The 18044-nt window shown below is 37.5% G+C and overlaps 1 protein-coding gene across 1 annotated transcript in view; it reads right to left on the bottom strand.

Moving 5' to 3' along the window:
- Positions 1–18044, bottom strand: part of Necab1 (N-terminal EF-hand calcium binding protein 1) — a 149596-nt gene that overhangs the window by 7883 nt on the left and 123669 nt on the right. Inside the window, exons 9-12 of the mRNA XM_046464975.2 lie at positions 14116–14169; positions 6387–6499; positions 1490–1567; positions 124–215 (exon numbers count right to left, since the gene is read on the bottom strand). Coding sequence (XP_046320931.1) covers positions 124–215; positions 1490–1567; positions 6387–6499; positions 14116–14169 — 337 coding nt within the window. The remainder of the gene's footprint in view (positions 1–123; positions 216–1489; positions 1568–6386; positions 6500–14115; positions 14170–18044) is intronic.

Raw genomic sequence — 18044 nt, 5'->3', positions numbered from 1 at the left:
AACATATATAAAGAAACAATAAAGAGAATACCATTGACAAAGTGTAATGGGAAAGAACATACTATTTTGAAAAACATAAGACAATACATAAGGACACAAGAATTTTGAATCCAGTATAATTACCAGGAACTAGCATAGTAGATGTGAGTTCCGGAGTTTCCAAGAAATCCACGTTACTTCTTTGGAATGTCTTGCTATAATTCGTCTGAAGGTGGCTGTATAAATGATTACAGGTTAAAGCTCTGTATTTTTATTTACAACCTTCCTAAATAGAGTACAGCAGAGGTCAAATTCAATCAAGATGGTAAGCTTTTGATTGATGTGGATAAGGAAGTAATCTGGATAGAGACTTTTTAAAATGGTTTTTTATGCTTAATAAAGACAATAGTAATTTAATAACTGTCATGAGAAATCAAGAAGATAAAACAATGGGAAGTATGATTTCTGCAAAAATTTTTAACATAAGAAAGTATTTTGGCCATACTGGTGTTTAAAAAATAGGATAACTAAGAAAAGGGGGTGATAATTTTCCATCCACTGAGAATAAAATGAAATAAATGAAAACCATCTATTGCATAGTGTAGGCCTGGAATCATGGAATTGAATAAATTGCTTTTGACTCCCTTCTACATTGAAACACTAAAATACTATTGGTATAGTTTTGCTTTCATTATAGCATGAGTTTTTTTGTTGTTGTTGTTTTGTCTGCAGTGCTAGGGATGGAACCCAGGACTTGCTAGGCAAATGATCTGCCACTGAGATATTTAACTTTAGTCCTTAAAAATGCTTTCTTTTGAATCCATAAAAATAAAATTTCAAGGTGAAATATGTATCAACTGAATTTCCAGGTGTTAATTAATTCCACTACTATATTTAATACCCTTACAACATGGATTTATTGGAGAGCTGTATCTTCTATACCATTTAAAACCATCTGGAACTGTTTATATCAGAATAGCAAAAAATTTCTTTTATTCCATTTTTCAAATATACATTTATTATTTATCGGTAATCATTTTCAATTAAAAATTAATTTGTTTTTTATCTTTGCCAAACAGTGTCTTGACTTTTCCCCTTTATTTGTGGTATTTAAAGACATCTGGGAAAATTATGATGGTCTTAGCCATTTAATGTAGTTTTATTATAAAGTAATAACCAAAGAAATTATGAAGCTCCAATGTCATCATCATCCCCACCTTCCTTAGACACCCCTGCGCCTATCAAATTATTCTTGTCTGAAAGCATCAAGTTTTTTTGTTGTTTTGTCTGATGGTAAAGTGGAGGTCAATACCAGAAGTATCTGTACTTAGAGGGAAGTGTTTTCCTGTTCACCAAATAAACTCCTGTAGTGTGGGATTCAGGGTAAAGGTCAAGACTTTTTAAAGTGAGAAAAACAGAACGGAGCTTTTCTTACAAGTCTCAAAATTTCATCATGTATATAGTCACCTCCCTGGCTTCACAAAACAAATTGGCCTTGCTTAGAACTTACCTATTCCACACGCTACTGTTCTCCCAAAACTCATAAATCATATAGCGGGGTTCATTTGAAAGCTTCTGTATAGAAATACTGAAGAGGAAAAGAAAAGGCATATTAGTTGCTGGAATCAAACTAATTTTTCTAATCATCTCTAGGTGTGTTATGAAACAATCGTCCATTTGTATAGGTGCTTGCAGAAAATAACAGTCTACATTCTGGCAATAATTGCTTTTTCAAATTGAAGATAAATTTGTTCCTTCCAGATCTTTGATGATCTTGAAGGTGGATCAAAATCTATAATATGTTTTAGAGGCATGAAGAAAGGAGTCTAACCAAAAAGACAGGCTGTGGATTTAATCTTGTAGCAAGGAGGAGCCACTAAATGAATTAGAGGGAAAGTGCCACAGTTGCAGTTGTGTTTTAAAAGATCCTGCTGATGGCATTGTGGGGTATGAATGAAGAAGTCATGCAGGTAGTGAAATAGCTTAGGTGAGAAGTGATACAGATTAAAATACAGAATAAAGAAGGGACACATTCATAAACTCATGAGTGGGAGATAAGATGTCTTTAAAATCTTACAGTACAGCTTTTTTAGCCTAATGTTTCATCATGTATTCCAGAAGTATCTGTGAAAAGCAAAATGAGGGGTTTGGAAAACAAGAATTTTGAATTTACCAGTAAAACAGTTAATGTAGATTTAGGATTTACCCAAGTGTGACCAGCAGGTGGCAGTAAACACACACAGAAATTTTATCACTTGTTCCCCTTTAGTTTTGCCTGTACACATGTTTTTTTTTTTATAGTTGTTTATCAATTTGGTTCATTAAGGTATGATATAGCCAATATTGTTATTAGTGCTACTTTAGATTTTTCTCATCAAAGCTTTACTAGAGGGTCATATGCATTGAATTAAAAATGAAATTTGTGACTTCCTCATCCCAAGAATTTATGAATGAGCTCTTTGCTGGGAGGATTTCTTAAAATTTCTGCAAATTAATGCACACATGTGCTTTTGTCTTGGGGAGGGAGTCTATAACTTCATCAGAGTCTTAAAAAGGAGTCTGTAATTCCCAGTCATTACTTAACAATTATATAATGCACACATTTTAATCCATGTCTATTTGCTTTAGGATAAAGTTTAAAATACTCAGCCTCATATTTCGGCTCTTCGGTTGCCTCTGAAAACTAACTTATTACACTGAAAAACCCACTTACCATACTATCTGAAACTTTCATTTTCTGGACTAGCCATGAGACTATAAGAAATTCACAAAATTTTATCATAATGAAGTTTTTGAAGGATTAAAGATATCACAGTGTGATATGGTAATGGTTCAAAGAATGGCCCAACGGAACTACCACTCTTCACTGCTGATTAGCTATGTCACCTCAAACCCATTACTCAACCTGTTTCCTCATCTGTGCTAATGGTTTTATGAGGCTTATAGGACCCTCCCCTTCCTCTCACCTGCCTCCTATCTGTGTGTGTGCCCTACCTAAATTCACAGGGCCTAACTAATGAAGAACAGACAATAGGACACTCTCCTCACTTCTCCATATCAAGCTCAGGTCACCAGTTTATTTTATCTACCTACTGATGAATGGTTAATTGTTTTATGCACACCCATTAGTTCTTAAGGATGTCTCAGGGTTGGTTGGTACAATATAATCCACATTCATGACATGAAATTTTGAACACATTCAAGTTCTAGAACTTTTTAGCTGAGAGTGACTATGGAAATCATTTTGTCTAGCAATTATGAAACTTTAGTACAAGAACATGGTTTTCATTGTTCACTGCCTTCATAAATGGAGATTAGATTCTAAGATCTTTGAAAGCATAAACTTTCATTTTCTGGTGTCAAGCTGGTTTTAAGAGTATACCATGTATACCACATTTCCTCAACACCAAAACAGGGATTGAACAGCTTTAGTGATTACAAAATAAGTGATGAACAGCATCAGATTTGTGCGTGTGTGTGTGTGTGTATGTGTGCACACATATGACACATGCCTGTGTGTGTTATACACTGGTTCATACAAATGATGTGCTTCTGTGCTGAAGTCTTTCACTAACAGCTTTCTAAAACCTCAATTGACTATTATGACAAAGCTTCTGTCAATTCTCAAACATCCAAGTCTCCTAGTCAAATATGTAAGAGGCAAAAATGTCTCTAATTCATTTGCCTAAATTTAAGAAAGCAAGACCTTGTAGTAATTGGGACAGGAAGGATATAGTGTGTTCTACCACAGTTTAAGAATATTTAAAGATGACCAAATGTTGACAAGTATTAGGTTTCAAAGTCAGACAAACTTGGGCAACTTGTTTAACACACATGAGCTCTGTTTCCTTCTAAGCTAGATGGAATATATACCTCTGATGATTGCTGGGAAGACTTAAGTCAATGGATACAAGATGCCAAATCTTGTAAGTCCTACATAATTTCTATTGTATATGATGGCAGCATTCCATGTCTAACCATGGTGAGACTAAGCTAAATACTATGAGAGAAGAAACTGCAAAACTCTGATAATCCACCGAGCTTTATTTTGTTGGCTAAATACAAGGCAACTGAATGGGGCCCATGAAGCACAACTGACGGCATGAATGGCACTTGACTTTTCATCAATTGATACAGGTAGGGTATGGAATTTGATTAACTGGGACAGCTGAAAACTTAACTTTAGACAGGCACACTGGCATAATGTGTTCCCCACGTATTCCATTGTGTATGGTAATTCTCTGATGCTCATTCCATCTGATAGTCTACACTCTAGTAATTCCAGTCAAAGGAAAATTAGCTGAAGCATCAGCAATAAGAAGTGAATGGAGAACCATTAAGAAACAAACCAGTTTTGCAAAGGAAAAGGAGAAGCTGAGTCAATTTATCTTACAGGAAAAGGATGCTCTCTTTCCCTCTCCTTCACAGCAGGAGCTGATGGAGCAATTTTTCATGGTTATTGAGAGAACAGAGTTTGCAGCAGGCAGCAGAAATCTATCTACTCTCTCATACTCCCACAGTCTGTTTTCCTCTCCCTGGGGCCATTCTGGTGACTTCAGGTCATGTTCCCAACACACATTAATACAGTACTTTTGAACCTTAAAAAATGAATCTTGTGCCCTTTTTATAATTGTAAAACATCTCATCAATCCCTGGAGACTGCGATACACTGAAAAGGACTTACCTTCTTCATATCCTTACTAACCAAAAGAGAGTTTACTGAATTCTGCTTTCTGCACTTTACACTGTGGAAAGTATACATGGCCTCCTTTTGCATTTTCCAAATATTTGATTTTAAAAACTGTATGTATGTCCACATTGGTAAATATCTAGTTACTTAACTAAAAGGACTAGAATTGTGGTTTTTCATTTGTGACATTCTGAGACTGATGTGAAGTAGGATAACACAATAATGGAAGCTCAGAATTTCCTGTGTCTTGTAATAAAAGGACTGCTGGGGTGATGGGAGCTGTTAATGACACTGAGAAAATACTCAGAGGGATCAGCACAGAAACAACAGTACAGTGACCCTGCTCATGTTCCATGTCTTCAGTGGTGGGAGGCATGGAACTGAGCACATGGACTATCTCTCTCCATGCTCACAGCCATCTCATGGGGCTCTTCATGAGAAAACTGAGGCTGAGAGCCAAGAAGGATATTTTCCCAAATCACAAAACTAGGGCAATCCTATGTTTAATTCCAGAGCCAGATTTCTTAGCTGGGAAAGTATTCTGCTGTAGTATGAATAAAATATAATTAATCACCGGAAAGAAAAGAAAAGCACCCAGAGACAGAAAGTACGTGTTTATATGCACACACACTCAGATGCACACCCACATAAACACACATCTGCTGAAAAGCTTCCCCCAAGCAATATTTGAAGAGAATTATGAAATGCGGTTTAACAGGCTCACAAGGTAGGGGTAAATTTGGGTGAGGAAGTTTTCTAAATGCAGGTGAGTTGGGGCAGTATTCTGAGCTGCAGACAGAGCACAGGCCTACAGAGACCTGCAGCTGGGTGCACAACTCTGGAAGGGTGAGTGACCAGATCTAAGGCACAGTAAGAATGAACAGATTATGCTGGAAAGTCAATGGTCAGCCACACAGTTATAGGTAAGACAGAGTGTTTTAGGTAAGGGGAACAATTGATGGCAGTGATATGGATTTCTGGGTCTGTGGACGGGGTAAACATAAGGTCAGGACAAACAGCATTTGATAAGAGTCTAATATTTGTTTGAGAGTCACTGCAGGTTCCTGATTAAGGAAATACTGTAACTGCTTTTGGGAAATTATTTTAGTAGCTGTTTATTGGGCTGATTGGAATAGAAAAACTCAAGATGAGTGATAGTGTATTTTAGTAGCCTCAGATAACAGAAGCCTGAGCTGAGTAGTGGCCGTGGAAAGAAGAGAGGAAAAAGCCACTGCTGCTTTTGTGAAATAATCAAGATCTACTCTCTTTCTTCCCCACACAGTCTGCTTCCCTCTCCCTGGGCCTCTTGCATGGCCTCAGAGACCCCTGCAATTTCACGATGGTGGAAATAGTCATGAATCCACAGGGCATGCTACATTCAAGGCTTGATGCCTCCGAGTTGAGACCACATCTACAGAGGTGAAGTTAAATGAATGTTGGCTGAATTTCAGTCTATTTGAAACTCCTCATTCAAATAGTTCTCCATCTGATGTCCCTTGATGCCCTTAATGATTAAATCAAAGCAGGGTCCAATGATCAAAAAGAAAATACCCAGTTAAACTCTGCAAAGGGCATTACCCAGAGGGCTGGAGACTCAGCATAATTTAAAATAAAGATTTTCAAATGCTTGTCTTCTGGGCTGCACCCTCATCTAAAGTGGGAAAAGCTTTCACCTGGCTGGGCAGGGTCAGTCAAGGTCCTGTGCAGGGGCACTTACCGCAAGCAGCCACTCTGGGCGGAAGCACTCTCCACGTAGTGTTTCAGAGCCAGCTGGAATTCTTCCAAATCCTCTTCTATCACAGACATCTGACGCTGCACGAGCATGATATGCTGGTGAGGAAAGGGAGAGGTTACTGAGGTGGCTGTCAGAGCCTCATTCAAGCTGACCCCTGATGTCCATCCTACCCTCCTCACAAAGCCAACAACCATCATGCAAAAGTGTGACTGAGGAAGCTCATGACCATGAGTGTTTTAGGTAAGGGGAACAATGGATGGCAGTAAAAAATTATAACAAGGCTGTAATATAGGGGGATTTTTTCTTGCCTTTAGTAACAGAAGGTAAAGAAATAATGCATTTTCCTTTTAAAAGCAGTGATGCAATTAGGATCATTGGGAAGATTTTAAAATTACTTTTATATCAGAATTTCTGGAATGGGACCCAGGCACTGATATTTTAAAAAGTTATCTAAGTTCTAATGTGCAGCGAGGATGTAAACATTGGCCTAAAGTCACTTGTGTAAATAAACAGAGAAATCCTATTGCATGCTGCATAGTTCCAGCTTCTTGGATTTTATGATATTAGACATATTGTAACAATCATCACCAACAATCAAATTTCAAAAACAAGTGTTTACTGATGCATTTGCAATGGTGCATCAACTATTAACAGGGTTCTCAAACATATAACCCACTTACAAGAGGTCCTGTTCAAAATGCCATGACATTACATAGAGGCCCTGTTTAATGGATCACATTGGGTTGGATGCCACCTGTTTCCATAACATCCTATTACCATTACAGCAATTGTAGTCTGAAGATTTGCCTAAAGATCTGCCTGGGTACTTCTAATGGAATTTTAGATTTCAACATTAGCCCTTTCTTTTTCTTCAAGGTTTGGAAAAAAAATATGAAAGTACAAATAAGTATAAGAATTGGCATCAATCACAAAAGTAAAAAATTAAAAACAACAATGCAAATCTTGAATATAAAGAAAATCACTTTCAAGGTATTATCAGCCATTTAGCATAAGAGCTAGCATAAACCCCTGGCCTATTATCTCCCATTTCAGTGAATTTATCACTTCATGTTAATAGCTATTTGTTGAACACCATTTTTACTGCAGTCACTATGTTAGGCATGCAGTGCATTTCAACAAATGTTTCCACTTTGTGACAGGTAAGTAGGTGTTGGGTTCTGGGTGATGGATCAAGATAGAATCTCATCCTCAAAGGGCTTAGTAAAAGAATAAACCAGGCCAGAAAACTTAAGTAATAACATTAGGTGTGGTAAATTGCAAATTGACCAGAAGTATACCAAATTTTTGAGATGATTGTGTTGTTAAAGATTGAGCTCAATCTTAGAATTCTTTGTCTGTTCATGCCTTAATATTATGTTTGGGTCCCTGGGTATATAAGAGCAGTAAGTTGGCTATGAATAAAGCATCCCCACCACCACCAAGAGGGGTAGTTCTCCCCAGTGGACTGTTTCAGATGGTCATGGAGGATAATGGACCAGGAAGAATCTTTGGCAGTAAGAACAATGCAGCAGGGGTCCTCCCAGAATAGAGATCCAGTGTCTAATCAGAGAACTCCCCACTGAAAAATACCTTCCCAGCATGAATTCATCATTGCAATCAACCAGTGAACGCTCTGTTTCCCATTCATCCCTTTTCTGAATGGTAGTTTTTATGAAATTCATCATGGCCCAGTTTTATCATTGTGTATTCTCTCTCTCTCTCTCTCTCTCTCTCTCTCTCTCTCTGTGTGTGTGTGTGTGTGTGTGTGTGTGTGTGTGTGTGTTGTGGGGAGGGATAACTTACCTTGTTCTTCATTAGTTTGTCAGACCTCAAGGGACTGCATCCTAACCTTACAAAGAAGATTAAACATCATCCAAAGACTAGATTTTGAGCTAGAAACAGTAACAGTAGGAAACTTTGGGTGATCTCCCTCGAGGAGGGGTCTGTATGTGCTCTGTATGTGAAAAGAGGGATGCAAATGAATATTTGGTGATCAGAAGGTGCAACGTGTCAGATTCCAAGTATGCTCATTCTTCTTTAGGTGTGCTGCTGGACTCTGTATTACATCCTTCCCAGCAAATAATAATGTAATTGTTTGATTGTAATCTGGTCACCAGACATACTGTGTGCTACCGTTGAGCCAAGATGTGAGGATGAGAGCCTCATCTGTATTCTTTTCTTTCCTTTTTGCTGGATGGATGAAGATCTAACTGAGGGATGGGCTAGCCACAGATCAGAGGACCTTGGGAGCTCTGAATTATTTTGTGGGCTGTTTATTAGACAAGGAACAAACTTTTGTTGTATCAGAACCATTCTCTGTGTTTGGATCCATTTATTTCCAAATTCTACTTGGATGGGTTCAACAAGTTAACTAAGCTTTGTTTAATTTTCTTTCAGGATCAGGGATTAAGATCCAGAAAATACAAGCCTATAATTATCTCCTAATGTTTTGTGGTAAACAATCTGCCCCCGTGTAAACTCTCCCAAGCCCTGGGTTTTAATATTAAGAACTAAGCAGAGTTAAAGTTAATCTCTGCAAAAATAATGTGAATATGTCCTTTGCAAAGAAATCAGCACAGATTTCTTAGTTAGGCATTTGTGATTAATAATGATACAGCTGGTTCTCATGGGCTTTCCTAATGAGATATATAAATATATCCACCAAACCACCATAATTCCTTTAATCTGAAGGCAATACTTATGTGATCCATGAGATGGGCTGTAAAAATGGCCGGAATCATTTAATATTCAAAGAGTTGAACCCAAGCCCTTTGAAGTGTGAATTTCCTGCTTCTGTCATTAAGACATGGATTCTACCCCCACCCCTTAGATCTGGGTTAGCTTTCTAAATGGCTTTGGCTGATAGAGTGTAGCAGAACTGACAGTGTTCCAGTTTCAAGTTTAGTGTCCAAGAGACCTATTAGTTTCTACTCTTTCTCGGATCTCTGAGACTGTCATGTGAACAACACCTGCCAGAAGAGGGATCAGGAAACTTTTTCTGGAAATGGATAGATAGTAAATATTACCTGTTTCTTGTTGTAATGATATGGATCTGCTTTTGTAGTGTGACAGTATATAAACAAATGGGCATGGTTGAATTCCAATATAACTTTATGGACAAAAACAGGTGGTAGGCTGCTATTTGCCAACCCTGGTACTAGAGAATTAACAACCACACAGAGCAGACCAGAGACCCTACATATATGAGAAAACTCCATCAAGATCAGCAAAACCGATGTGCAGCTGACTATAGATACCTAAAAGAGGCTATTGAAATCATATGAACCATCCCATTGATCTCAGGTTAGATTTTTAACCTGCGAAATTGTGGTTATTGTTTTAAGCCATAAAAATGTTTAGGGTGGGTTATTATACAGCAATAGCTAACTGATTTTCTCATTTACACATATTGTTGAGAGTATGATTTGGAAAATTTAAACACTTGGCTTCTAGATTTTACTTTGCATCCTAAACAAGTCATATCTCTGCCTTCCATTCCTCAGATTTTTACACAAGACATAAATTTGTGAGGCACAGATAACCTGCCTAAGTTTGACTTTTTATAAATGGAGCCTTTTTATTAATATTTATTTTTTAGTTATAGTTGTACACAATACCTTTATTTATTTATTTTTATGAGGATCGAACCCAGGGCCTTGCACATGCTAGGTGAGCACTCTACCACTGAGCCACAAACCCAGCCCACAAGCAGAGCCTTTTGAGTTGTGGGTTATGAGGTTGGGAGATACAGGGAAAGAATCCTGCTGTCTTATTGGCATTTTGGAATATCTCCTCTGTCAAATATACAGCCTGAAAGCTTATCAAAGTCTGGTATCCCAAGATACCAGTGCTCTGGTATCCCAGAGTACTCTTCCATGGTAAGATATTCTTTCATGATGCTACATTTTTGCTTCTCTGCTATAGAACGGTAGTATACCTTTATTGTTTACCTTATGGAAATTTGTTGCACTGGAAATATGATGAAATGCTTGGAATTTCTTGAGCTTAATCTGTGTTTGCAGAATTGTACTTGCCATTAGCATAAGGCATCTGCATTTTTCAGGAAATGTCACTTGTTTTAATCTTGGAAGACAGATATCTTAAATGCAACTTACTTTTTTTTTATGTTACTGGCTCTATTTACTACACTTAAAATTGTGTTCCAAGTATGTCTTCAGAGTTATCACAACCTTTCCTGTAGCTTCTAACTGAATCTTTTAACAAATATTGCAAAGCAAGACCATGTTTTGATAGCCCCCAATACGTTAGCTGGCAATAGCCCCAAACACTTAAGGGCTATGGTGGAATTAATTAACTTCACAAGACATTATATACTGGCTTGATAAGGGTTGTGAGGCACCAATAAATATTAGATTTGTAGACAGACTTGTACCAGTGATAAACTCTTTTAGTGTAGACAGCAATGTGTAAAGAAAAGTTTGAGTTTCCTAAAAGCATAAGAATGTGCTTGAACCTTGCTTAAAATCATCATAACTTTTAAAAACTCCTTTTGAATATAGAACATATCTGGAAAGTGATCATCATGTCCCAAGAGTTCTTTGGTAAGAAGTGCCATACAAGGCACACAATGGAAATAGGCAGAAAAGATCTAGGTAGATCAACTGGCTAGACCCCAGTGATTGTTCTGGTTGGAGGGATTCCTTTAAGAAACTCACCTTTACCTCTAGTTGATTCATACCTACTGCTTACTGCTTGACATCTTCAAGACTATAAACTATCCCTAAATTTTCAACAAGTATTAAAATCATGGCTTAGGGACCTTTGGATTCAGATTTCTCCCTTATGTATGTTTATTTCCTATTAGGCTATAGCAAAAATAATATTGTGAAGCAACAAAGTTGTGGTCTTTATAATATATGTACTTTTAATAATTTGGAACATTTTTATGGTTTTATATATCACTATAGTGTTCTTTTGGTACAATGTTAGAACAAGTCAATGTGATACATACACATACCTATATATCATTTTTCAAAAATCCCACATATTCTTTCTGGTTTCTGAAAGCATTCTCTGGACCCCTAGTTTAGATTGTGTCTTCCTGCTGTGCAAAGCTATACCTCTCCATAGCAATTTTCATCACATTTTAGTACAGATTCTTTTTTAATTGCCTGTATTTCCTTTTAGTTTGTTTCCCAGACCATAATATTTACCATTTTATCTGCAGATCCTCTCACCAGACCTGGCACATAGGTGGTGGTTCAAGTTATTTGTGGAACAAAGAAATAAAAGATTCTTTTGCTTTTCACCATCAACTACGATTGTGTAATTAATTTTATGTATTTATTCATTCTAGAAGAGAATTTGAGGTGGCCCTGAAAACTCAAGGGCACTGCACAATTTCTATCTATCCCCAGCATCTCATCCTTTCTCTCCTATTTTATTTCTCAAGAGAAAGAGGTATAACTTAAAAAGAATTGGCTTCACTTTTACCTTAAACAAGTTACTTAATCTTTCATCTTAAGTCTTCTGATACATAAAATTGAAATAGTGGCATTTATAGCACAAAGTCTGGGAAGATTAGATAGAATAATGTATACAAAGATCTTGTCCGTAACAGGTTTGCAGTAAGTGTCACTTCCCTTTTTCTGTGCTGAGGAAAAAAAAATAAGTAGGCTTAAAAAAATAAATCATATCCTAGACTCATCATTATATAATGGTTCATTGTTCAGAACACTAGGTATGGCAGCTGCTAGGGTTCAGGACTATGTGTTCAAACAAGCTTACTGATCTGCTCTCATTTGGGAAATCTCATGGAACTATCCTGTTAGTTGGCAACTTCACTAGCAAAGAGCAACTGCACTGCACTTGAGTGGCTAGAAATCTACTGAACACTTGGGTAGGAAGTGAGACGAGGGGGTGATGAGTGTAGGTGTTGGACAGCTGGGGCTCAGCTCTAGTATTCAAGCCTCTCTGGACTTTAATTTCTTCATCTATAAACTGAGGTCAACCATAACGGCACCTCATTCAGCCACTGAGAGCACTGAGAGGATTAAGTGAGGTGTGTGTGTGTGGGTGGTCGGCCTCAAATTGGCACATAGTAAAAGCTCAGTGAAGATTAGCTTTTAAGAAACAAAATGTTGGGGCTGGGGATGTGGCTCAAGCGGTAGCGCGCCCGCCTGGCATGCGTGCGGCCCGGGTTCGATCCTCAGCACCACATACATACAAACAAAGATGTTGTGTCCGCCGAAAACTAAAATAATAAATATTAAAAAAAAAAAAAGAAAGAAACAAAATGTTGCCGGGCATGGTGGTGCATGCCTGTAATCCCAGCAGCTTTGGATAGTGAGACAGGAGGATGGAGAGTTCAATGCCAGCCTCAACAAATGTGAGGTGCTAAGCAACTCACTGTTTAAATAAAATACAAAATAGAGCTGGGGATGTGGCTCAGTGGTTGAGTGTCCCTGAGTTCAATCTCTGGTACTCCCAAGACCCTCAAACCCCCAAATGTAATGCAGATTTATTTTTGCTTTCTAATGTGGAATTTGTTTTTCAAATTCTCAGGCATTCAGTAATGGAAAAGGAATAATCTCTACAGTCAATAAATTGTAAAACTGTTTTTTGGCACCAGGATTGGTCTCTAAATACTTAGTGGTGTACAATTATTAGTACTAGCTGTGAAATAATAGTTAAAAATGGAAAACTGAGTGTAAGAATTTTTATAGGGATTGATAGTAACATATGTAATACATCTAATGAAATGATACATATTTTTTGACAAATATCTTATTGGTATTTCTGAGAAAAAGAACTGTTATTATGTATCTAATGCCAAAGAGCATAATTAGTTTTACCTCTATCTCTACATATGGTTGAAGATAGTTAAGGAATATCCCTTCCTGCTTCTAAACAGTATCGGCAACTAAAACACTTTGTCTAGTTCTATTTTTCTTAATGTATGTATCACTGAATCAATAGTGATAGATGTGTTGATCTTTTAGAAGTGGCAGTGGCCTCCCTTGTGTCAAGGCCAGCAAATGGCATGGCTGCTACCTCTTACAAACAACCGTGAAATTATTTTTTTCTCCCTCACACATAGAGGAAATAGTCTCACTTTAGAAAATTATTTAAAAATAGATCATTATCTGTTTCAATAAAGAAAAGTCATGGTCATTTCTTCTTGACTAGAGTATAGTTTTCCCTCCCTTCAGACCTATGAGATGATAACAAATACATGATCACAAGATTAGCAGTTCCTGTGTCTATAAATTGCACAAACTGGCTCTTCTTGGTATATGAATGTTCCACACCCCATTTTTGCTTCCCCCCTGAACTCAATCACTTTAAAACCCAGGGCTCCTGATGAATTAACACAGACCACATCCTTGTCTTCATGCAAATACTGATCATGTGAAAAAATATCTTATGTCAGGGGAAAGTGTGCACATGTTCAGGATTCTAATGATAGTAACCATTAGTAAACTTTTCTGAGAATCCCCAGGGCTTCCTTTGAAGACTCCATTTGTGTTCTGAGTTACAGCAGATGGGCAGAAGACTCGGTTCATTGAGACCTTTTCTGAAGTACATATTAGATTTCCACAAATCACAATTTAGCCATGCAAAATCAAACATGTCCATGTGTTACTTACTTTTTTCAGTTTTTCACTGAGATAGTAAATAGTTTTTGAAGAAGTTAAATCGTATCTTAAAAATATATATCTCTGAAATTTTGACCTGGAAATGTACTTACAGATTTAGTATTCCCGTCAATAATTTCTTCTTCCAGTGGTTCCAGTTTGAGATCCTTCAGTTAGAGGAAGAAATGCAGGGGTCAAAACCAGAAATAAAATAGTTGAAATCAACATCATATATTCATATGGTAGTTCGTTCATGGCCAATATTGAACCAAAAGAACCTCATTCTCTGAAAGGAGATGAAAAAATTCTGATATATTAAAAACTGAGCTGTTTCAGTGAAGACTTCTTGTGCCCATTTATCAATTGCAAGGATATATTTCAGATATGTTCAACTCATTATTGCTTTAAGTTTACTTCCGTGATATCATTAGAGAGCTAAGTGTAGGAGAGAGGTACAAGAAAACAGAGAAGCGAAGCTTAGAAAGGTTAAAAAAAAAAAAAAAAGAATGACTAGACCTAACAGGTGGTTTCTTTGGCTATGAGTGTTGCCACATTTCTGTATTTCTTGGGAAGTAATTATAGATGATTAGTCTATTGTTATAATGTATTTACAGAACAGCATAAATATTGCTTTATTAAAAAAGAAAGTCAATTAAAAAGTAAATGAGAATACTTTTGATATTCACTAAAAATCTAGTACTTCTATAAAGACCTCAGCATCTTCTATGATCAGCAATGGCTAAGAATAGTGCCCCCCATGAAACCACAGAACTTCATTCTATGAATGTAAAGCATTTCTTCCAAGCGAGAATTATGCACTATAATTCTTTCAAATGAAGTCAGTTGAAAGTTATAGAAATTCAGGGTATCTGGAATAACATAGCTTGTTAATAATGAAGCTATGTTGCTCTAACCGTGTAGCTCTCCTGTGGTGGGACTTTAGGTGAGTGATTTAACGTGTGGGATTCACATTTATTGTCCATTCTGCCTTAAATTCTCCATTCTGAGAACTTCCTCTAACTGCTGCTTCTCATTCCCATCTCAGTTCAAATGTAACCTCCTTAGAGAGACCTTCTTGGACCACTCACTTTGAGGGTTCCACCTTCCATCTTGATCCTATTGCCCTACTTTTCCTTCACAGCATCCCTTATCTGATTTTACCTTGTTTCTTATATTTGTTTGTTCATCTATCTCTCCAGATACCAAAGATTCAACCAGTTTTGGTCACTGCCATATTGTCACTGTCCGAATAGTGCCAGTAGATACTCAATAAAGATCAAACAAATGAGTGGCTGAATTCATGCCTATCTAAGTCATAACCTTTTCATGAAGGAAAAATTAAATAATAATATAGATATATAGAATATGAATTTAATATTAAAACATCATTCAACAGATGGAAACTGTGACATGGTAATCTCCCTGGATATTTTCCTGACACTATCTCAGGTACACTTTTCAGTTCTACCTTCTTTGATCTAAGGTAAGAAAAGCTTAAAACACATGGCGTAAGTGTGAGGTCTTTAATTACTCCCCTTGATGTGAGGATGTCCTAGGGTCTGACGATGATACACTGAAGACTTCATGAAGAAGGAAGAGGTTTTATTGTTGTCTTTCCCACTGTTTTGTTTAACATTAAAGGAGTTTTCTGCAGCATTCAAGTAAAACCTAAGGTAGAACCTCAGGATAGCCCATAAATACAGAGACCAGAAAGGATAGAAGGAAAACCTGAAGAAACTTGCAGGCAAAAACAAGTGTTGTTTTTCTGCCACATGAATGGAATCGGGCTTGGTTTACAGTGTAGGAAGAATTTGTCATAAATACTTAATGGACAGAAAAGGCAGCATATGTTCCACTGCAGGCACACTGCTTTCTAATGGGGAGATCAAACCCAGAGCTAACAACTGTAGGACACAAGGCAGTCAGCAGTGAGATGACATGCACTTGGCCACTGTCTGGCAAAATTGGGTAGTTTTCCTCTACAAAACTAATTCGGCACAGTACAGAATAAGTTGTAGAAGAAAACTGGACTTAGACTGCTTCTCACTCGTTAAGATGGCTCATGCTGCGCTCCACGCAGCTGGAGCCCAGGGCTGAAAACCATCCCCTTGTACTTTTAGCAAGCCTCCCAGACAGTTCTTGGAATAAAACCTCCTCATAGGAAGGGAGGGAGACAGAAGTCTGGGAAAGAAAGAGCTGTGACAATACCTGAATTTAGAATTGGAAAAAAAGAAAGAAAGAAAGAAAAAAAAAAAGCTATGACCTAAGTTTGATCCATTTCTTTAAAAGTAACTGTATGGATTTCAGACACCAGATCAAGGCATTTTTGCCAAGAATTTCAAAACCCCTTTAAAAAGAGGCTTGGCTACTCTTTAAAGGAATTGAAATTTATAACAACAGAATTTTTATATTTTAATAGGGTTTCGTCTTCAAAAAGGGGTCCTGAGTTTCCAGGACTTCCAACATTAGAAAAGTAATTTTCATAGCCAATGTTTTTTCATTTCAACTCACATGTCAATGAAAAAGAAAGGAGAGGTGTTGCTCTACAATGAGCTCACAGTTTAGGTATTTGTTCCATATGCAAATTTAACAAAGATGCCCTGTCAGAGAGACTGGAGCTCTCTATACTCACCTGCTCTTCACCTGACTGTTTGACAGACTTTCCTTTTCATAAGACTTTCCCATCCTTAGGACCTGAGTTTTCATCTGTGTGAAGTTAGCATTTACAACCTTAACCTGTTAGCCTGGCTTCTTTCCTATTAACTGGGTATTTCTGTCTGGGTATCTTATTATACCTTGAAATTAATGAATCTGAAAAAGTAGTTTGCCTTCTCATGACCTAAGAAATCATCTCTCACTTGTCTCTCCCGCTTATGTTCATGGAATAATTATCCCAGACATTTAGGCTCAAATCCTTAGACTCCGCCCTGAGTTCCTATCATGCCCATTCAATGGTGCTGTTAATTTCACTTCAAATCCTTCAAATCTGCTGTCCTTCCTTCCTTCCTTCCTTCCTTCCTTCCTTCCTTCCTTCCTTCCTTCCTTCCTTCCTTTTCTCTCACTAACTTGATCTGAGCCAGCTATTGCCATTCCTGAGAACAGAGGATTTAGATGCACAAACCTGCTCTTTCATGCTATAGTCTAAGCTGGTTTCAGGGGCTCTTAACCTAGTCTGCTCTAGTTTTAATCTATTTTCATTTTTAAAACATCCAATTTGCATCTTCCTGCCTAATTTTTTACCTAAAAGATCTTTTTGGTTTGTCACTTATAAATGGCTCTTGTTGTCTCCAAGACCAAGTCCATATCCCTGACTCTGTTGTTACTCAAGGCCACTCATGATCTGGCCAAACTCTGTCCATACAGCTTTCTTGGTCACTACTTCCCCAGATAAAGACTCTGAGCAGAGTGGGTCTATTTGACTGCTGTTCATGCCTTCACTGTAGACTAATGTTTTACTTCTCCAAAGAAGGTATTAGCTTTTCATCAGTTTTTTAGCCAATCAACCTTACTCCAACCTAAATGATGCTTTTCTTTGAGTGGGCTCTCTTCTTTATTTCACCCAGTGCTCTAGGACTTTTAATCAAGGTGTTTCCCTTCCTCTATACAAGAGGCCAACATGAGATCATAGTGAGACCAAACTCTGGCTCCTGGGAATTGGAGGCTTGAGCAGAAGGTCAACAGATTGGAAGTGTCTAGAACTCACTTATTCCAGTGGAGGTAAACTGAGAGGTTAAGTATTTCTTGTTTCCTAGATCTTTGGAGTTAGCTTATCTCCAGACTCTTCCTGAATTCAGGTCTCTAGACTATCTGTAGATTCTGTGGGTAATTCTATATCCTTCCAGAAAATTCTCAGTTTCATTAAATTCCAGTGGTGATTTCTGTTGCTTAGAATCAAATTCCTAATTGATTCATCAGCTTTAAAGTTAAAAACTTAAACTTTTTCTGCACATGAGACCTTCCCAAGTTCTTGGTGACCATTCCCCTAGGTGAACACCTGTAGATGTTAGCAACCTGCTGCATTCCTTTGGCATATCTCCAACAG

The sequence above is a fragment of the Marmota monax genome, unplaced genomic scaffold (genome assembly GCF_021218885.2).
Source record: "Marmota monax isolate L192 unplaced genomic scaffold, Marmota_monax_Labrador192_F-V1.1 WCK01_AAM20220418_F8-fsc00003, whole genome shotgun sequence".
Taxonomy (NCBI): domain Eukaryota; kingdom Metazoa; phylum Chordata; class Mammalia; order Rodentia; family Sciuridae; genus Marmota; species Marmota monax.
The sequence above is the reverse complement of the archived record's forward strand: the minus strand, read 5'-3'. Positions and strand labels throughout refer to the sequence as shown.